Source organism: Rutidosis leptorrhynchoides, chromosome 4 (genome assembly GCF_046630445.1).
Source record: "Rutidosis leptorrhynchoides isolate AG116_Rl617_1_P2 chromosome 4, CSIRO_AGI_Rlap_v1, whole genome shotgun sequence".
Taxonomy (NCBI): Eukaryota; Viridiplantae; Streptophyta; class Magnoliopsida; order Asterales; family Asteraceae; genus Rutidosis; species Rutidosis leptorrhynchoides.
Window position 1 is genome coordinate 413,827,678 of NC_092336.1, and position 18,649 is coordinate 413,846,326.

General features: G+C 34.4%; 1 protein-coding gene across 2 annotated transcripts; it reads left to right on the forward strand.

The window, feature by feature from the left end:
- Nucleotides 1-13,020: 13,020 nt before the first annotated feature.
- LOC139844162 (uncharacterized) lies at nt 13,021-18,106 on the forward strand. Of its 2 annotated transcripts, XR_011757847.1 has the most exons (4): nt 13,021-13,189; nt 15,053-15,236; nt 17,767-17,824; nt 17,920-18,106. XR_011757847.1 is itself a non-coding variant. In XM_071834367.1 (3 exons), the coding sequence occupies exons 1-2, from the start codon at nt 13,028-13,030 to the stop codon at nt 15,215-15,217; spliced, it is 327 nt and encodes a 108-aa protein (XP_071690468.1). In that variant the 5' UTR covers nt 13,021-13,027; the 3' UTR covers nt 15,218-15,236; nt 17,767-18,106. The 2 variants fall into 2 exon arrangements, 1 of the variants encoding a protein (XP_071690468.1); XM_071834367.1 differs by having other exon boundaries at nt 17,767-18,106.
- Nucleotides 18,107-18,649: the final 543 nt, after the last annotated feature.

The following is an 18,649-nucleotide window of genomic DNA, read 5'->3' on the forward strand; positions in this document are numbered from 1 at the left end:
ATTTACAGTTCATAGTCTTAAAGAGGGACTCGATCCAAGGAAGTGGCAAGTTGAATCAACGAAAACGGAGTTGTAACGAAGAAACTATGACCAAAACGAGATCGGATATCTAAGACTAGTTTGGCTACGAAAATAATTGGAGAAAATTAAATAAATCACATCTTTTTAAAATAACATGATATTTTATATATATGTACTCATAATTTAATTTTATATGGTTCAGGATCACCCGTAAACAATACGAGAAGATTAATCATAAGATCCCATGATTGTACGCAACACGTCATTTGACAACACCGGTACTTTATGTACGCAACACGTCATTTGACAACACCGGTACCATGGGTCAAGATTAATCTCGACCAATACATATACGATGGGGGTTTTTATTTATTTCATTGGGGGTTTATTAAACACCTAAAAATGAACCATTAAAATTGAATTACTAACATCGGACTGCTAACTACGGACTAAGAAATTATTAAAACTATTAAAAGTATAAAAAGTATATATATGTGACGATTGTTTAAAATAGAAATATATTGATAAACTATATATGGATAGGTTCGTGATATCAATCGGAGACCAAGTCGAAATTACATATCTTCAAGACGAAAGTGAGTATATAGTCCCACTTTTAAACTCTAAATATTTCGGGATGAGAATACATGTATTTTATGTTTTACGTTATGGACACAAGTAACTGAAAAATATATTCTACGTTGAGTTGTACCACTGGCATACTTCCCTGTAGCTTGGTAACTAATATTTACAGCGGTATTGTAAACGCGAATCCTGTTGATAGATCTATCGGGCCTGACAACCCCAACCGGACTGGACGACCAGTATTCAACGGTTGCACAGTACTTCGTTTCGTGACTACACTTGGTACGGTGTAGTAAGATTTCATAATAAAGGGAATATGCGACGTGATTAAATGTTAAGTATGGTTACCAAGTGCTCAACCACTTAGAATATTTTTATTAAAATGTTTATATATGAAATCTTGTGGTCTATATATATATTGCTGCCGGCATTAAACCTATATCTCACCAACTTTATGTTGACGTTTTAAGCATGTTCATTCTCAGGTGATAATTAGAAGCTTCCGCTGCAACATGTTGAATTTAAACAAGATCTTGAGTATGCATATTTGTGTCAAAAATAAAACTGCATATCGGAGGATTTGTAATGTAAAATATGCTAGAAATCGTATTGTTATCATCACATGTAAAGTTTGTAAGTCTAAGATTATCGCTAAACGATAATCATCTTTATATTGTCTAAAGCTTGTATTATCATAAGAGTTATGGTTTGTAATGTAAAATAAATGCAGTTGTTCTTTTAAAAATGTCGCATATAGAGGTCAATACCTCGCAATGAAATCATACGTTATCTAACACGTTCTTATGGTTAAGGACGGGTTATGACAAACATAGATCTTGCTGCTTCAATGAGAGTTCTGTTTCTTCTTTCTGCAACACCATTTTGTTGAGGTGTTCTCACAGTAGAAAAGTTCTGTGAAATACTTTTGTCAGCACAAAATTCTTCCAATGTAGCATTTCTGAATTCTGTACCATGATCACTTCTTAGCTGTTTCACCAGTTGCCCATTTAAAAGCTCCATTCTTTTGATAAAATTGATAATTTCATCAACAGCTTCACTCTTTTGCTTCAAAAAGAATACCCAGGTGTATCTGAAATATTCATCAACAATAACCAGTGTATACTTCTTCCCACTACAGCTGGCCACATTAATAGGACCAAAAAGATCCATATGAAGTAAATGAAATGGTTTCTCAACAGATGAGATTTGCTTTGATTTGAATGAGACATGGTGATGTTTTCCCTTTTCAAAGCCAGGACACAATCTGTCCTTTACATAAGACATGGTGGGTAGCCCAGACACCAAACTTCTACTGGATAATTTGTGAATATCTTTGAAGTTGAGATGTGAGAGTCTCTTGTGCCATAACCACTTCAGGTTGTCTGATGCCTTTGAATAGAAAGAAGTATCAGTTGTTGTGACTACTATGTTCATGTCAATTTGATACATGTTTTCATGACGTTTTGCAGTCAGCAGCGGCTTCCCTGTCTTATCAAAAATAGTGCCAATTTTCCTTCTGAATTGGACTATCTTATTCTTACTTGTCAGTTGGCTTATGCTGATTAAATTATGTTTGAGCCCAACGACATATGCAACATTTGAGAACGTGACATTCCCATTAGTCAAAGTACCAAAACCCTTTGTGTAACCCAATGAATTTTCTCCATACGAAACAACTGGACCATCCTTTTCTTGATAGTCCATCAGCAGGAACTTACATCCGGTCATATGTCTCGAACAACTACTATCAAGATACCAGATTTGATTGTTTTGAATGCCCTGCACAGTAGCTAAGAGATTAGTTCTTTTTGGGAACCCATCCAAGGATGGGTTCTGGAAGGGTCATCTTTGATGATCTGTTCCTGTCTGCTGGTTTGCTTGAAGAAGCAGCATTAGATGGAGTTAGGGTAAAAGGACACCGGTTGGCTAAGTGAAACTTGCTGCCACATTTGTAGCATTTTTTCACATTTGGCATCGGTGACTGGTCATACACTGAGTAAAGGGGTGCAGTAAGATCGGGTCAATTTTTGGTTACTGCCTCAATTAGCTGGTCAAGCTTAACTGTCATAATCTCAGTGATAGACAGCTCATCATTCGAGTCCACTTTTGCTTTCCCTTAAGGGCAGCTTTCTTCTTGGAACTGGTACCATAGTCATGACGTATTGCTTTGCCTTTATCACTTGATGAGCCAGCGTGGGAAGTTACTGGCTTGTCTACTGAAGCTGATGAGCTAGAAGAAGTTTTTCCTGCTGCCTTGGACTTGCCAGTATTACGTTTGACTGGCTTGTCTACAGCTACTGGTTGACCAGTAAGTTTGTCATCAGCTGGCTCAGCACAATTGGAACTCGAACACGAAGGGGAATCAGTTGGTTTAATTTTTCTTAGATTATTTTCAGTGATTTCCCTTTTAATACGTCTTTCTTTTGGAGTCATGTAGTAGATGCTTGAGGGGTCAGTAGTCTCATCAATTGAGGTATTGGCTTCTCTTGTTCTAACTTCATCCTCCAAAATCTCTTTCATGGCAGGTGGTGGGGACACAGTAGGTCTAACAAACTTATTTGTCAAGACCTTTTTACCCTTAACTATCTTGGCAAAAGTATTTGGCAAGATAGCTTCATGATCTGTTTCAAGAATTGGGTCCATGAAAGTAACTTCTGCAATAGCAGCAGCAGCAGCATAGTCACCAGCAAAGAAAGCTTTAACTTGGGCAGGCACCTGATCGTTAACACGCTTTGCTGTTCGTTGAGCAGATGTACACCACGAAGTGACAACCTTTTTAAGATTATCCAGCTGGTTCTTGACTTCTGCTGCCTCAACGTGAAGAGACCTTAAAGCAAAGTTTTATTTTACAAGTTTGGAAATATCATCTTTCAAGATTTTAATTTCATCATTTTTGCTTTTAATTTTCTCATTTAAAGATTTGTTGTCAGTTTTCAAAACTTCTTCACGTTTGCTGCCTCTACATAAGTCAACTCTTAGGTAGTCAAACATTTCAGCTTTTTCATCATCCGTATAAGTTCGAAAATTATCAACCTTATACATCAATTCAGTTTTCCATTGAGGTGAATCTCTTTTCTGATCAGCTTCCCTCATATCAGCCAAAAACTTACTACCACTATCATCCTCATCAGACTCCTTGACCTCCTTGGCCATTAAACACAGCTTCTTATCTGGAGCATAACCAGCACCATCATCATCAGTATCACTATCAGAGGAAGACGACGAGCTGGTTTCATCCCAATCATGATGCTCAGTGACTAGAACCTTTTCTAGCTTTTTACCCTTCTTATCAGTCTTAGCACTTTCCTTCATCTGAGCTTTCATAGCTTTGTACTTGTTCTTGTACTTGTCAGCTTTTGAGAAAGAGTTAGCATGTGAAGTTGAAGGTTTCCTGGACATGCATTCAGCAGCAAAATGTCCAACCTTCCCACAATTATAACACTCAGATTTAGGACCCTTGACTGACTTGCTGCTATACCTAGCACTCGATTTCTTACTCCCTTTGTATGACTTGCTGGTTCTATTATGATTGAACCTATTGAACTGCCTAGCTAGCAAAGCCATACCTTCAACAAACCCTTCTGCATCACTTTCATCATCACTACTTTCTTCAGACCCAGTACCACTATCCACATCACTCTCAGCTGTCTCTTCTTCTGCCAACAACTTTTGAACCAGTAAAGCCTTTTGAGCTTTCTTTTTAGCAGCAGCAATAAGAGCAGTATCATCTGTTTTAGAAGATTTTGAAGTGGTGGGGGCAGACCTAAAGTTTTCTTTCAAGTTAAGTTCAAATTTAGCCTCTGCCTTCTCATGGGTCTAAAGTGAACTATAGAGAGAAGACATGTTAAAGTTCTTTAGGGTCTGAGTGGTTCTTTACGGGTCAGTAACAGATTTCCATTTAGTAGGCAGTGAATCTATGAATTTGTTTACTTGTTCAAATTCAGTATAGGTGACATTCAAAGTGATCAGGTCAGCAATCAAGGAGTTAAACCTAATGAAGGTTTGCTTAAGGGTTTCATTCTTGTAGGCAAAGAACATTTCATATTCTCTTTTTAAAGCAATCGTTCTATTCTGCCTTACTTCTACCATACCCTCATAGGTAACATCTAGATAGTCAAACATAAGCTTGGCATTTTCTTTTCCCTTAATCAGTTTGAACAGTGGGTTAGGCAAAGTTATAGCTAACAAGGTTCTGATTTTAGGGTCAAGTCCAACACGACATTTATCCTCACGTCTCATCTAGAAGGGGTGAGAATAACCTCTCTGCCAGGAACAACAGGAGTGTCAGCTGTAGTTGGAGCACTACCAATAGTCTCAGTGGGAACAAATGGACCATCTGTGGCAATACCAGGCATGAGTGGGTCAATAGACTCAAGGTGAAGCATGAATCTTGCCTTCCAAGTTTCATACTCATCTTCATCAAATTTGGGTGGTCTATTGGATGAGCCATTTTCAAGGTAAGCTGTATTTGAATATGCAGCCATGAGAGAATTCAGATCCAAGATATTAATTATCAAGACTGAAGCTCTGATACCGGTTGTTGGTACCTTAATAACAACAGGAGTATTGTAGAGGGGGGTGAATACAATTTCTTTTAATTAACTTAACAGTTAAACACGATTAGTATTCAAACAAGAAGATTAAATAGAGTCACAGGTAATTTTCAACGATTATTCTTTATTGATTGAATCACAAAGAATCACAACTATCCTTGGCGAAATGATAGTTGGTTGATACAGATTACCTAGATTATAGCTAAGGGGTAAACTAAAAGCTATTACACATTTTTGACTCTAGAAAAATAAACCCACACCACTAGTTGTTACAATAGTGGATACAACAATTTATAGTAGTCCTATTAACCGTGTAATGGTTCCATTGTCCACTGGTACATAGGATGTCTGTACTTATGGGGACAACTGCATCAGAGAGCATGTTCTCCTCTTTCCTCTTTGGTAGCTATTTGCAGGAACACCCCAATTCGGTTTGGCACCACTATTTGATTAAACAAATAGAATGTTGTGTTCCCTAGGTGTTGACAAACTATAACCCATGTCTGCACATGCGTTAAACTTCTGCATTCCCACATGGTCTTGTAAGGTCACTTGTCAGCCGCCGACGCGTGTCCTTTTCTGTTCAACTTTGTCTTTGACTTCTGTTGAATAGTACCATTGATGTAGACCACTTGGGAAACTACTATGCTTATAATGGAGCATAGATGTCTTGTGTAGTAAGCTGCATTCCAGCTGTGCTGGTTCTTCATTGCTAAGTCACTTGATATTCTTGAATTGCTTAGTACACATCCTGTACTGATTGAAGAACACTGTCTACCTTGTGCTGATAGACTGACCAGCAAACTAAACACTCGACACAGCAATATCTACTGTCTGTACATAAACAAACTTGTGCTGACTGCACATAACATTTTAGTGCAAATAAATTATAGTTTTGTCATAATTAAATCTTTAATTATTTTGGGGACTCAACACATTGCCTTAACAGTTTATTGTTCATCGCTTTCCTTTACAATCGGACGGTAGTTTGCTGAAAGATAATATACGGAACAAGTAAACTGGATGTGTGCTTTCCGATACAGGGATAGCAGTGGATTACACGAACTAAAAAGTTTTAGCCAAAATATTGATCCACAAAAATATTTTGCAACACCGATGGTGGGTTAAGTCGGAAAACTTATCTAGGGTAAAAGCTAGAATGAATTTTCAAAAGATCAAATGTTTTCATAAAGATCCAATTTCCTAAAGTATCTAAATTTTCACAGTCAAGTGGGACTGTAAACCACATCGTTAATATCATTGTTTATACCGCCGTATCAAAATCACTGATGTATAAAGTGTGAGAATAAAAAAGTGATCCGAGTGAAGTGTGATTTAATTTCAAGTTCTGTATTGCTTGAGGACAAGCAACGTTCAAGTGTGGGGATATTTGATAGTGCTTCAAATGAACATATATTTAGTCGCAATATCATCCCAATATGTAAAACTTTTAGTTAGTATTGTTCTATTTTTATGTAATAATCGTTTAAATAAATAAGTACGAAGACTGAAGACGCAAATAACGATTTGAAGACGCAAATGACCAAAAAGCTCAAATGTACAAGATACAATCCAAGTGGTTCAATTTATTGATGAGAAACGTCTAAAAATTACAAGAGTACAAGTCGCGAAATGCAAAGTACAAGATATCTACGCATACGAAAGGACGTTCGAAAATCTGGAACCAAGACATGAACCGAGCATCAACGCGCGAGTCAACGGAGCTAAAATTACAAGTCAACATTGCAAGAATATAATATATATATATATATATATATATATATATATATATATATATATATATATATATATATATATATATATATATATATATATATATATATTATAAAACTATATATATTATATTATATATATTAAATATAAGAGCCGCCCACGTTTTTGGAAAGCATATGAGCTGGATCAGGAGGCCATGCGATCGCATGGCCTGGAGGCACAAATTCCATGCAATCGCATGGAAGCAAATGTCAGGCCAAGTGCTATAAATAGTCAACGAATTCGACGAATGATACTACATCTTCACACTCTTCTTTCTTTCTTTCTGTAAACTATATTTATATTTATTATTTATAATATTAAGTTTAAGTTAAGATTAATAATAATTAGGTTATTGTAAGAAATGTTTTACGGGTTTTAAAGTCGGAACTCTGTCCGTGTAACGCTACGCGATAAATAATCACTGTAAGCTATGTTCTTCCTTTTTAAATTAATGTCTCGTAACTAAGTTATTATTATGCTTATTTCAGCCAAAGTAATCGTGATGTTGGGCTAAATATTAAGACGGGGTTATTGGATTTTGTACCATAATTAGGGTTTGGACAAAAGACCGACACTTATGAACATTGGACTATTGACTATTAATAGGTAAGGGGTATTGTCTAATTGAATGACAACTCATTGGAACCTTTCGAACCTATCTTCAAATTAGTTAATCTAATAATTATTAAATTGATTACGAATGTCCTATTTAGTGACGTTTATACGACATCGTTTACAATCATTTAATTAATCAATTGGATTGGGTAATTGATTATTCATTATGGCCAAGTGAATAAATTAATGTATCATGGACTAATTAAAACAGGGGTGGATTACATATAAGGATAATTGGTGTAATTGTTAAAAAATTATTAAAACCTTGGATTACACGCAGTCGATAACCTGGTGTAATTATTAACAAAGTATTAAAACCTTGTTACAGTTTAAATCCCTAATTAGTTGGAATATTTGACTTCGGGTATAAGGTTAATTTGACGAGCATTTTATAATTATGACCGATGGACTATTATGGGCAAAACCCAGATAGGTATCAAATAAGCCAGGACAAAGGACAATTAACCCAGAGTAATAAATTAAAATCAAAACGTCAAACATCATGGTTACAGAAGTTTAAATAAGCATAATACTTTTATTTCATATTTCATCGTACCTTTATTTACTGTCATTTTAATTACTGCAATTTACTTTATCGCAATTTAAATTCTGTCATTTATATTATCGTCATTTATCTTTACGCTTTATTTAAAATCGACAAACCGGTCATTAAACGGTAAAACTCCCCTTTTATAATAATTACTACCTATATATAATTATATATATTTTATATAAATATAGTTGTTAAAAATATGGAGTAGTACGTAATCACTAGCTCCCTGTGGAACGAACCGGACTTACTAAAAACTACACTACTCTACGATTAGGTACACTGCCTATAGTGTTGTAGCAAGGTTTATGTATATCCTATCTATATAAATAAATAATAAAACTTGTGTAATTTCGTCGTATTTCGTAGTAAACAATAATAGTATTTCGTATACCTCCGCTCCACATCATCCATCATATTTTACCCACCAGAACGTTGCTACTTTTGCAATTAGATGGAATTCTGAAGTCATTAGCAGTTGACTTTAAGTTTGCCTTATCGCGCAGGAAAACAATTTGGTGGTATTAGTCAAACTTTACTCTCCAGCTGAATATGGACTAAGAAGGCTTTGCTTGGCAGCTAGCAAAAGCATATGTAGCAGCGAACGATCGTGGCCACCCACTCGAAACACCTACTCCAATAAAATTTTGGTTGGCGATGAAAGTTTGTTTACAAAGGGTGTAATTTTTAGTTGATAAACATACGTACATATGATGATTATGAATAGTTAATGAGAAAAGCGGATACACATCATTATATAAGAACTTCAACAATGTTGATCTTCGCTTCCTTGACTTGGGCCGTGCATACGCACGGCTAAACCTTCCCTAGTATATTATACTATATAATAATACAGAATAAATACAACAACTAATAATTGTTATCACATCTTCAACTTTCGGAGGGGAGGTGACGTCGTGATTTCAACAAAGTTATGTTGATGTTCCTAGAAATTGTATCGTGGTATATCGTAAAAATCTATGAATCGATAACGTAATTGATTCTATAGTGTATTATCTGGTTTTAACATCCTAGTTCCTTTCTAGAATTGCCTTAATATATGGTATCTTTCTAGAAAACATGGACATTGATATAAAGTCTTCAACGAAGTTATGTTGATGTTCCTAGAAATTGTATCGTGGTATTATCTAATTTTAGCATTCTAGTTCCTTTCTATAATTGGCTTAATATATGATATCGTTCTAGAAAACATGGATATTGTTAACTATAGTTTTTAAGGCTATGGTTATGCTTTCTATAATTACATCTTCAAACAAGAAATAATGGATGATCATACTTCGTGATGAAGATGAGGAGGTTCTTTCGAACAACGACGATAAAGGTTCTTCCAAAGAATAGTGGATGATCTAGCAGGCGATATATTGATTCTACCTTATGTCCCGGGTAAGATTCTCAACGGTAATGCGGCCGAGGTTAGCTCCTTCAATTTCTATTCTAGGAGAGGCAAGGGTATACACATTGACAAGGTTGACGGAATGACTTCTCGTCCTGACGAGAGGAATAAAAAATGTTCGTCCAAAGCCAATTAATCGGATTTAGTTTGTGTTTGTAGCTCATGGGGCTATTTTTGTGGTTTTTGTGCTTTGATCATTTTGGCAATTCTGATCTTAAGCTTTTGTGTTTTGATAGGTTAGTTTGTGTTGTATGGTTTTTGGCATAGTTAGGCTCGTATTGAGTTAGTGGTTTTTTAGATTTGTCTAGGTTGATTATTCTCTTCGAGCCTCTCGTCGTTTACTTTGTTTTCTTTTCTTGTACGGTTTAGGATTCTTTTATCTATTGATGAAGTTTCCTTTTATTTTAATAGTATTCGTTATTTTAGCAAAAAAAAAAAAAAAAAAAAAAAAAAAATTACATCTTCAAACTAACTAATCACATTTCCTTTTATAAAAATATTGGCAATTGGCATTATTTATTAATTGAAGGTTGAAGTTATAAAAGGAGAATCGATTTAAATTAAGAAGGTTTAAACATAACCCTCAGGATGTCATTTAATAAGTGATGTCGTTTTAGCAACCAAAAAAAAAAAAAAAATGATTCTGCTTATATGAACAACATGAACATTCGAATAATACTTCGGAGATTACTAAACCACAGAGTGTTAATTATGTTTTTTTGAACAGCAATAAGAATTTTATTAAACACCCATTTTAGCAAAAAACTAGAGGAGGCCATAAAAGAAAGAATACAAAGGCTTACAATGGTTTTATCTACCGATCAACCCAACTAACATGTTGCTTACCTCTATATCTAATCCAAAAAGACGAATAATTACATATAGAGTCAAAAATGGTGCATTTCTTCATAGGCGATTGACTAAACAAAAGCCCATCTCTCAACTTCCACATAAGCCAATAAAAGGCACCAATAATCGCATAAAGACGAGCTTTTGAACTTGAGGAGGCATACCAGTTATCGTACCAATCAATCCAACCCTGCCAACTGTCGAAATGAGGGAGATTATAGTCGACCCAAATCTGTATCATGTGCCAAACTTCTCTCGAAATAGAGCACCTAAAAATAAATGATCACGTTACTCACACTATAGCTGCAAATCAGGCAACCTATAGAATTAATCTCCATGCCTCTTGAAGAAAGATTTAATCGAGTACGCAATATACTAAGAGAGAGTCGCCACAGAAAAATACTAATCTATCTTGGAATAGAGCGAACACATCGAGACTGAATTACCGAAGAAGGAAGAATGGCGATATCAATATTCTCTCTTGCATCATGGACTGTAAAAATTCCATCAGCTCCAATGAAACATGCCCATTTATCATTAGATTCGGTAAGATGGATGCTATCTATGAGAGTGCGCAACTCCACAAACAGCGACTGATGTTGATTACTGAGCAATGGACGAGACCATTTCCAATTTTTCATTGAAAACTTCGTCAATCAACCTGTCACTTACCAAACAATCATCATTCACGTCAAGGTGGAAGAGTCTATTGAAGTTAGCAGCCAAGGGTTGACTACTAATCTTAATGTCCTTCCGAAAACAAGTATTTATACCATCACCAAGCTTTTTGCGAAAAACATCATATGTAATTATATTTGAATCGTGCAAAGAATGAATAACGGCTAATATGTTACCCCAAACACTGATAGACCGAGATCTCCCCGTAATAGACATCACCTGCGAACCATGAATATTAGAGATAACATTGGCCCATAGAGCATTTGGATTAGTATGCAATCTCCGTCGCCACTTTAAAAGAAGGGATAAGTTAAAAGCTTTTAAGCTCCCAACATTATGACCCCCATTATCCCGAGATGCAATAATAAGATCCCATTTTATCCAAGCAACTTTTGGAAGAAGTCGAGTAATTCTACGCCATCAACATCATCTCAGGAGTCGTTGCATTTATCCATCAAGAAAAACCATGATACCATAACTGAAGAGAAAAAACAATACTATCAGTTAAAGAAAGTTGAAGTGGAAATGAGGACCTTGTCGATTTATATGAATGAAGAGGACAAGAAGGTCATCGAGATCATAAGGCGTTGATCAGACGTAACACGTAGAAGAGGTTTAGGAATATCCGAGACTCGGATTCGGATGCAGACGAGTAGTTTTAAGTTTAATTATCTTAATTCGTATGTTTGTGTGTTTTAATTATATTAATAAGTACTATTTTAAGGTTTTTTTTTTTTTTTTTTAACTTTTTTATGATTGTAATTTTTTTTAACTAATGAAAGTTGTTTGTTTTATATATCATTGTTAGTGTTATTTATGAATATATAATAAGTACTCCATACTAAAAGTTACTCAAAAAATTAAAATTAAAATTAAAATTAAAATTAAAATTAAAATTAAAATTAAAATGGACATATCTCTGTCATTGCAAGTCCATTTCCACTTCCATTTTAGATACCAAAATGAACAAAAGAAATGTACAAATTAAATGAATACTGAGAAATCGACATAACCCTTTTATCGCCGCCAGTTTAGGAGCAAACATTTTACCACGTTGTCGTTTACAGTTTGCAAAATCGACCAAAAATTTTTCAACGATTTCTGATTTCATCAGTGCAATATTCAATCGATACTCTGTAACACCATTAAGGCATTAATTCATCTTCTTTAAAGGTATTGTTCCTTTTTTTCTTTCTTTATTCATCTCAATTGCATTTCAAAATATATACATACACTCATAAATCTGTATCCATTTCCAGTTACAAATTCGTTACTTTAATTCCCTTAGTTACTGTTGAATTATAAAATTGGATGTGTATATGATGTCATAAGTTTCCTAGGGCTTCTAATGTAGTTGCTTCGTAAAATAAGTAGGGTTTATATGTTAGCAAAGGCGTGTATGGATTAATCTCTTACTTATATCTGATTTAAAGACCCCGTTTGGCTCACAAATCCAATGGGATTCCGGTGGAATTGGAATTGAATTTAGACACAACGCGTGTCTATAGATTCCATTCCAATTCCGCCGGAATCCCATTGGATTTCATGAGCCAAACGGGGTTAGTTTCCCACAATTCAGTTACCCGAGGTGTATTTTTTAGTGCTATCAGTATTTATTAAGCAAAGTGATTATAATTTTTACTATTATTGTTACATTATTGGGCAAATCACAAATGTTAGAAAAGGTAACATAATCGAGAATAGGTCGAAATAGGGAATTATATCCATCCTGCAAATACGATTGGATGTTTTATTTGTTACAAACTTACAATAATAGGATTGTATGTTCAATTTTTGCTACAAAAAAGTTGCATCTTAATGTTAAGAATTTTATTTTATATTAAAAAGTACCTTTTTGTTACGGAGTTGAACAACAAGTCGTTTATTGTACAATATGATATTGGTTTCACTATTTCGAGTTTTGATTTTTTTAAAATCTTTTTAAAAGTATTTGTTAGTAACAGGGTGAATAGTAAAGAGTTGGAGATGTCGAGACCGATTTTATTGGTTTCGTTGCTACTGTTTTTGGTGTTCACTTCTCAGTTTGAATGGAACCAACACATTGTAAATGAGGTTGAAGCAAGACCCTTGGATGTTTCTCAAAAGCAGCATTATTTATTGGATAAAGAAGAATCTGTTAAAGAGAAGGTATTGATAATTTCTGGTCTTACTTCCTATGATATTTTATATATACGTAGCGATAAGAAACGGAATTATAACAGTAGCAGATTTAGATGAGCAAAACATTATGAATAACAGATTATTAATGACAAAGTAACAATATGAAAGAAGAACACACTAAAGAAGATGATGATTATATTGATTGATAATGGAATACATGAAAAGTAAATCAGAAAGATCTCAACTATGAGAATCTCATGCCTAATTAGAAAAGAACCAAAAGATTGGTAACTTCCTCCCTAGAGGCCGACTACCACACTCGCACAAAATTCTTAATGAATAATCTTTCACCTTGACCTACCCTATATGTAACTCCCTATTACATGTAAATAAAAGATATCAGCCTTTATTAATTGGGCTTGATCCTTCATGGGCTGAATGTGGGCTCTTCCTTATCAATGCCGACATCGTGAAAAATAGGCTTGTCCTCAAGCTGGAAGTCTGAGAATTAACTTTGAATGTCGAGGGCGGTAACCTTATCAACTGTTGTCCATTGACAATCTTTTAGCACAGTAGCCGTTGAGCCGCCAATAAGTTGAACCGTTAACACAACTATTGCAACGGTGTTTTCCCTAGAATCAGATTGCCATGCAATAAGCCATAGTCGAACTTGTTTCGTTTCAGAAGATTCCACAAAATCATATTGCCATGGAATAAGCCTTTGATGAATTTAATACTTATCCTTCAAGATTGTATGAGCATAAATTTCCATAGCTTGACATACAGTTTCAGCTAAAACCTCTACAGATTCAATGAAGCATATTTCTCCTTCATCGCCCATCTGCAAGGAAGAGAACTTGTAATTGACATTCTAAACCAAAACACAATCCACATTGAATTTGATCTTCACATTCTTGCTTTGTCAAGTCATGTACCAGATGATCCACATAAATAGTAAGGTGCAAGGTGTTGTTAGCGAATGATTCCTTGATGAACCTGAAACCTTTGTCATCACATATCTTTCCGGAGGCAAGAGCCAGATCAACAAGTTTTGTACCTTGAGCAAAAAATTGTCCAAAACTAAGAGCGTTGCACCCAACTTCAGTGTTTCCTTTATCATCGTCGGTGGGTTGATTTTGATGTTTATGGTAGTCAAAATGAGGTTTAGCAGATGTTGTGTTAGGATGTGGAGGGTAGTAATTGTGACTTTGGGCCTGTTTGTATGTTGGGCCTAAATCAAACATCAAGGCATCCGTAGATAACTCCATCTCTCTCTTTGTAGTATACTGATCAGGGTTATATGTTTTTTTGGGGTAATAAGAGCGATATTGGGCCTGACCTAATATTGCACCCGTTTGTATGTTGGGCTTAGGAATAGGTGGACTATAGGTAGTCTGCTTTTCACTTGATGAGTTGCCCAACAGATTATTATAATATGGAGAATTGGGCTTAGCTTTTGAACGATCAGGATCAGTAGGGTCAGAAGAAGATGTAGCGATTGCAAGACTAATAGAATGTATAGTACAACAAATTTATTAACAAATTTAGTCAAGGAAAATGTGAATAAAGAGGACCAATAGAATGTATAGTACAACAAACATTTGCTTCGCCAAGCAGTGGAAAATGGATTCCAGTATACTCTGAGTTTGCAAGACTAATGATGACAAAGAGCAGATATGGAAGTTTGTTTAAGCTTTCGAAAATGGCAGAATACGATATGTTGATATGAATCTTCATTCAAAGAAACTAGGATTGAACTATATTCTAAACCCATAACAAGCTACAATAATCTGTCAAGTTGATATAACTTCAAAATTAAAAAGAACCATAAATCGTCCCAATTGCTTAAATGTTACTTATGTCAGTTACTTAAATGTTATCTTGTTGCAGATTATTCTATCACAAGAGAAGCATATTCAGAAACTTAAGTCACTAGTGCAGAGTCTTCAGGAACAGTTAATGGCATGCAAGGGCAAAGATGAGGTTGTGAATGACACTACAGGATCTTTGACAGAGCAACTTAATGAAATAAATCATCACCAAATTATGGAGTAATCAAGATTGAGATCTTTCTGTAAGTAATATATGACTCTCAAGTTTGTTTGATCAGGCCATTCATTTGGTTCAGCCCAAATATGCAACATGTTATTTCCTTAGGGCATTTATTAATTTTCTTTGTCCTACCTAATGTTGATGATATAATTCAAGGGTTTCTTTGGGATGTTGGACCTTCATATAATTGGTCTAACAAAGTTTTAAAATTAATCTCTTGAATAAGGGCTTGGGCCCTTAAGTTTTGGACTCATTGGACCTTGTTGGGCCTTCTTCCATGGGATATGTTTGATAACTAGTCTTAGTCAAGATCCTGGGTAAATGTGTTGTTGTCTTTTGGTTAGATCAATGGGATATGTCCGCAACATGTACTAAAGGAGCTTCCGATGTTGTAAAAAACCATGATTACTCCCGATTACTCAAACGATCCGATTTTTCAAAATATGTTTAATTGATCGGTCAACGCAGGTTAATGTGTCAAAATAGGATTTATCGGTCAAATTCAAAATTGGTCAACATTCAATATGAATTTCAATTTGAACTAGAATTCTAGAGTTTTTAAACAAATGAACGATCATGTTTATGTCTTTAGACAATTATGTAAAAGTTTATGTTTATGTTTATGATTATGGTTTCTTCAATATTTACACATATAGTTTTGAAATTTTTTATTTAAATTTATAAAAAGTCCAATCCCATTGATCCCCGAGTTGCCGATTAGTTCATCTAAAGTCCCAACCGAGTACTCACCGAGTAGTGAAAAATCTATAAATTAACATAGAAACTTTATGTAGTTTGTAAAATTTCATCTCTGCCTGGGAAAGGAACGAAACTTGTTTTGTGAAAAAATGTGGATAACCATCTTCTTCTAATTTTTCTATTAATTAACATAGAAAAATTGTTATAAATAATATAGAAGCTATATCATTCAAGTGTTGTGATGTTCGATATTATTATGTCATCCATATACTTATTACACCTATATACTGTTTTGTTAGTAGTTGACTTTGATGCTAGTCTGTTTTCTTTTTGTGTTTTTTCCTTGTGTAGTTTGTCATGTTGTTTCGTGGTTCTCGGCAGGGCTCGGGTTTAGTTAGATGTAGCTTGGTTGGTTTTTGGTTTTCGAGCCCTGTCCGCGTTCGTTTCTTGTATCTTGGTTTTCTTTTTCTCTTTTCGAGAAGAAGTTTGTTATATAGTTCTTGTTTTTCCGCCAAATATATATATATATATATATATATATATATATATATATATATATATATATATATAGGGGCAGGATCAATGGGGAAGTAACCAATCGGGGGAAGCGGGGGGAAGCAAAATTTTTTTATTATTTTTTTTTCCTTTTTTTGGAATTTTTTTTTCAGGCATCAAGAATTTAGGGGTGTTCAAAATATCCGAATCCGAAATCCGAATCCGAATCCGAAAATATCCGAAAAATCGGATATCCGAAAATTCAGATATCCGATTTTTCGGATTCGGATATCGGATGGAGTTTTTAAAATTTTCGGATATTCGGATATCCGAATATCCGAAATTTTCTAAAAAAATCCGAAAAAATCCGAAAAATATCCTAAATATCCGAAAAATATCTGAAATATCCGAAAATTATCCGAATATCCGAAAAATTATCCGAAAATATTCAAAGTTCTTCAAAAATATCGGATATTCGGATAATCCGATATCCGAATCCGAAATTTCGGATATCCGAAAATCGGATATCCGAAATTTCGGATTCGGATTTCGGATTTCGGATGGGGTTTTTCACTATCCGAATTTTCGGATATCCGAATTTCGGATATCCGAAAATGAACACCCCTAATCAAGATCACACGAAAATATGAACATTTAAAAAAAACATTTAAAAAAAACACTTCGTGATGAATGTTATTATTTTGGCGGGAAAACGATCGACAAAAATAACATTCAAGATAATATTGTTCGTGAAGAATGTGAACGTTTTTTTTTTTTCCATGTTTTGTGAAGTAAATTTAGCCCGATTTAGAGTTTAGGGTTTAGGGTTTGGTGTTTTGGGTTTATTCCATAATCCCAAAACACCAAACCCTAAATCCTAAACCCTAAACTCTAAACCGTTCGTGTTAAAAACTCAATCTAAATCCTAGATCTAAACCCTAAATTTCTAAACCCTAATATCTAAACCTTATAAACCCTAATATCTAAACCCTATAAACCCTAATATCTAAAAGCTCAACATACGCTCGAAAAACACGATAATTGTTATATATTAATTCTTCGAGCGTTTTCCCGCCAAAATAAAAACATTTATCAAAAAGTGTCTTTATTAAATGTTCATATTTTCATCCAATCTATAATGTTCGTGAACAAAGTTTTTTCAAAAAACGAAAAAAAAAATTTGCTTCCCTCCGCTTCCCTGATTGGTTACTTCCCTCTTGATCCTACCACTATATATATATATATATATATATATATATATATATATATATATATATATATATATATATATATATATATATATATATATATATATATATATACTCATATAACCTTGCTCGTTTGTGCCTATTATACAGGTATTAATGGAGCTTTTTTAGCTGTTTCACAGTTTTATAAATATCTACTTCTATACAGGTTAGTCATCAATACCAAAGTGAGCCTTAATTACATCAACTGTAGCTGGGTTATGCTCATAAATTGTAATTGTAACCCTACTTTAATGTTAATAGTTGGCAGTCTGTGTATTAAAAAGTCCTGAAGTTACATGTGCTCATCCAACGCTCTAGCTTGATGCACTATTTATCTTAGTATAAAATAAAAAATTTGTAAACAAAATTTCATCAAATTGTATCCCTGCTGCTAATCGAGCCGTGTTAATCAAAGGGTGGTAACATGTTTCCATCGTTATTTATTTAATCTATCGTGATCACTAACAGACCATTGTTAAGTTGTATCTATATTGCATACTTATTTAAATATCATTTAATGAATACCTCTAACTTGTTCTTGTGTACTTTGAAATTTAAGACCATACTTACACTTTAAGCAAAATCAACCTACATTTCCTTGACATTACATGTATATTGTTCCTATAAGCGCCAATCCTCATCATTTGAATTGCTATAAGATTGGTTTCTTAAAAGGTCAAAATCAAGATGTAACATCATTAATTAAGAATTAGTGACGTATACCCAACTTTTGGATGTCTAGATTCATCATAGTAGGCAAATGGTATTATTATACTTGTTATTGTCATGTAATTGGAAACAATAACTTCACTTAAACGATCCGCTAAGTTTCAACATGGTACATCAATTACATATGAAATTGGTGAAGAGTGCCTAAGGGTATTTAACAAAGACTATGAGGTTGATGGATATTGAGGGCAATCTGGTACTTTCATACTAGAGTAGACAAAACCCTATATTTGTTCTTTATTTGGATCAAGGGAGTTATGGT